This window comes from Acanthisitta chloris, unplaced genomic scaffold, assembly GCF_000695815.1.
Source record: "Acanthisitta chloris isolate BGI_N310 unplaced genomic scaffold, ASM69581v1 scaffold27217, whole genome shotgun sequence".
In the NCBI taxonomy this organism is placed as follows: domain Eukaryota; kingdom Metazoa; phylum Chordata; class Aves; order Passeriformes; family Acanthisittidae; genus Acanthisitta; species Acanthisitta chloris.
This window is the reverse complement of record NW_008682426.1, coordinates 7,432-11,114: the sequence shown is the minus strand read 5'-3', so window position 1 is coordinate 11,114 and position 3,683 is coordinate 7,432. Positions and strand designations below refer to the sequence as shown.

Below are 3,683 nucleotides of genomic sequence, written 5' to 3'. Positions count from 1 at the left end.
TCTTCCTGATCCTCACCCCGATCCTGTGCTTCATCCCAATCCTTCTCCTCATCCTGATCCTGCTCCTCATTCTGATCCTGTTCTTCATCCCAATCCTCCTCATCCTAATCTTGCTCCTCATCCCAATCCTCATCCTGATCCTGTTCCTCATTCTGATCCTGTTCCTCATCTTCATCCTCATCCTCATCCTGATCCTGTTCTTCATCCGATCCCATTTCTCATCCTCATCCTAATCCTCGTCTTCATCCTGTTCCTCATCTTCATCCTCATCCTCATCCTGATCCTGTTCTTCATCCGATCCCATTTCTCATCCTCATCCTCATTCTGTTCATCCTTCATCCGATCCCATTTCTCATCCTCATTCTGTTCATCTTCAGCCTGATCCTGTTCCTCTTCTCGACCCTGATCCCTATCTATCCTGTTTCTGTTCCGTGTGCTGGATTGGGGATGAAGCTTTGGGGGTTTTTGTTTGCCGTCGGCCCCGTTTGTCCCCTACGGTTGGTGAAAGGCTCCTGAGAGGCACAGTGGGGTCTGTGTGGGCTGTTCTCCCCCCAGAGCTGAGTTGTTAGTGTGGGATGAGTTCTTGGAATTTCACCCGTTGCTGAGGGTTCAGAGTCTCAGGTACTGAGGCAGCCACAGGGTCAGTTTCACAGGGTTAATGTGGCACTGAGGACATTAATTTGGCTGTGAGGCCTTGATACTTTGGCCTTACTGCACTGTTCTTACTCAAACCCCTCTCCAGTTTCAGAGGTTCCCACCTCCTCGCGCACTCTGGCCCTCCGTACTCTCCAGCCATCACTCTTGTCCAGCTGGTGGATTCCCATTTAACCTGGACTTTAAGAGACTCCAAAGCCCATCCCTGGCTGCTCCGTGCCCGCGTGGGCACTGCCTTGCCTCGCTCACCTGCTCACACCCTGCACACCTCCACCTGCCCACAGCAGCAGCTCCGGGATGAATCTCCACCTGGTGGAAGTGCTGTGAACCAGGGAACTAAACCTGCTAAAGCGCCAACAAAACAGGTCGTGGAGGCTCCCACGGGAAAAAAGTCTTTGCGCCAAAAAGTTGTGGATGAGCTGAAGCATTACTACAACGGATTCCACCTGCTCTGGATTGACACCAAGGTGGCTGCCAGGATGGTGTGGAGGCTGCTCCACGGGCAGGTGCTCACCAGGAGGGAGAGGCGAAGGGTAAGTGCTGGAACACCTGGAAAAATGATGCAGTTAAGAGGCTTAACCGCTTCTGTGGAAAACATTTTGGGTGTCTGGCTGAAGGATAATCTCTGCTGTGCTCCTCTCTGTACAGCTGCTGAGAACTTGTGCAGATCTCTTCCGGCTGGTTCCCTTCCTGGTCTTTGTCATTGTTCCCTTCATGGAATTCCTGTTACCTGTATTCCTGAAGCTCTTCCCTGAAATGCTGCCCTCAACATTTGAGACGGAGTCAAAAAAGGTTTGTGCCCCTCTGAGGGTGTAGAGCTCCTCAGAACATCTGTGCAGGTGCACAGAGCTGCTGTTCCCTGCTTGCTGCTGGGAGTGAGGGTCAGCCTCACCCACACGTCTGGGTCAGACATTCCCAGCTTATTCCTGAGCTGAACAGCAGAGTTTTTCCCTGAAATGCTGCCCTCAACATTTGAGACGGAGTCAAAAAAGGTTTGTGCCCCTCTGAGGGTGTAGAGCTCCTCAGAACATCTGTGCAGGTGCACAGAGCTGCTGTTCCCTGCTTGCTGCTGGGAGTGAGGGTCAGCCTCACCCACACGTCTGGGTCAGACATTCCCAGCTTATTCCTGAGCTGAACAGCAGAGTTTGAAGCTTGTAAACAGTGATTGAACATGCACAGCAATTCCATCTCCTGCAGTAACCAAGGCCTAGTGCTTTCAGAGCTGAAGTCTTATTTCCTGTCTTTCCCAGAATTCCCTCCCTCCTGATTTCCAAGTGGGATTTCTAATTCCATTTTATTTCCCCAACAAAGGAAGAGAAGCAGAAGAAGAAGTTAAATGCAAAGCTGGAATTAGCAAAGTTTCTGCGGGAGACCATCGCAGAGATGGCCAAAAGGAACAAGGCAGACACGGGGCAAGGGAAACAATTCTCCTCTTACGTGCACCAGGTAGGACAGGCCATGCTGGGGGTGGCAGTGATGGCACTCACACACCTTTGGGCAGAGAACACAGGGTTGGTACAGGATTGTGGAGAGGTCTGACCACACAGAGCTGCCCTGTCGGGGCTGTTCCCTGGGTGCCTCCTGCAGGTAATCCCTGCTGACCCCACTGACAGGAATTCTTGCCGTGGAACAGTGGAAGTTTCACCCTGTGAAACCCTTCCAGTGGACACTCAAGAACAGTTTCACTTTATCATCCTGCTTCCATCAGAGACAGGAATTCCAGTGTGAGAAGTGGGAAGGGGGGAAAGAGGATTCCCAGATGGTGACCCTGCTGATGTGTGTTTGCCTTTTGGCCTTTGTTAGATCCGTCACAGCGGCCACCGGCCCAGCACGCAGGAGATCGTCCGCTTCTCCAAGCTCTTTGAGGATGAGCTGACCCTGGAACACCTGGAGCGGCAGCAGTTGGTGGCTCTCTGCAAACTGCTGGAGCTGCAGCCCATCGGCACCAACAACCTGCTCCGCTTCCAGCTGCTGCTCAGGCTCAGGACCATCAAGGCAGATGATGAAGTGAGTCTGAAACAGCGCAGAAGAACTGCTTTGGTGGAGTGTGTGCTTGCAGGCTCTGCCCTCTGAACCACTGCCTGCTGCACTTGAGGCTGTGTCCCTACCCACACACCATCCTCAGGGTGAAGTTTAGCATTTATAGGAGTTGGGATGCTCTCCATGAGAGCTCCCAGAAGAAAACAGAAGCCATCTCCCTGCACGTTGCAGTCTTTGGGGAGCCCTGACAAGGGTGACACTACAGATAGTGTCACTGTTTAGAACATTGCATTCTGGAGTCATGCTATCTTATAAAAAAAACAGAGGTTCCAGCTCTGGAATGAATATTGTGTGGAAACAGCAGATTTTAAGCAACTGGATTCACTAGGAGTTTATGTTAGTGTATAAGCATCCAGATTTATTTAGCCTGGAGAACGCCAAGAGAGAATCTCCTTGTGGTTTTCAGCTGCATAATGGGGTTATTTGAAAATGGATCCAGACTTAGGGGTGCAGAGTGGAGGGATGACAGGTAATGGCCATAAGCTGCAGCAAGAGGAATTACAACTTGAGGAGAAAAAGAACTAAAACCAGTGAGTGGGTAAACAAAGGAACAGTTGTCTGGAGGTTGTGAAATCCCCATCCCTAGAGGGGCTCACAGCACAAATGGAGGCTGGACTGGGGACCTCCAGAAGTCACTGCAGGTACATCAGGGGCTTGGCTTACTCTGTGCCTGGATAGGAACATTCCCATTCGTTGCAGATGATTGCCAAGGAAGGGGTCGGCGTCCTGAGCGTGTCGGAGCTGCAGAGCGCGTGCAGGGCCAGGGGGATGCGGTCGCTGGGGCTCTCGGAGGAGCAGCTGAAGGAGCAGCTCGGGCAGGTGAGTATGCCCCGGCCTGGGCTGGTGGGACAAGTTCCTCTGAGGACAGAAACACAAGTTTCAGATGGATCCTCACCTGCAGAGCTGAGCACTAAGCTGTAGGTAATTCAACAGCTTTCACCTTTGGCTGTTTGTCAGTGGTGATGTTGGTACCTCCCCAGTGCTGGAAA

General features: G+C 51.9%; 1 protein-coding gene across 1 annotated transcript in view; it reads left to right on the top strand.

Moving 5' to 3' along the window:
• Positions 1-742: 742 nt before the first annotated feature.
• The window catches only part of LOC103805869 (LETM1 domain-containing protein LETM2, mitochondrial-like), a gene marked incomplete at its 5' end in the record, with an annotated part of 4,849 nt that continues 1,908 nt past the window's right edge, over positions 743-3,683 (top strand). Inside the window, 5 exons of the mRNA XM_009078532.1 lie at positions 743-1,187; positions 1,303-1,446; positions 1,966-2,100; positions 2,458-2,661; positions 3,394-3,513. Coding sequence (XP_009076780.1) covers positions 743-1,187; positions 1,303-1,446; positions 1,966-2,100; positions 2,458-2,661; positions 3,394-3,513 — 1,048 coding nt within the window. The remainder of the gene's footprint in view (positions 1,188-1,302; positions 1,447-1,965; positions 2,101-2,457; positions 2,662-3,393; positions 3,514-3,683) is intronic.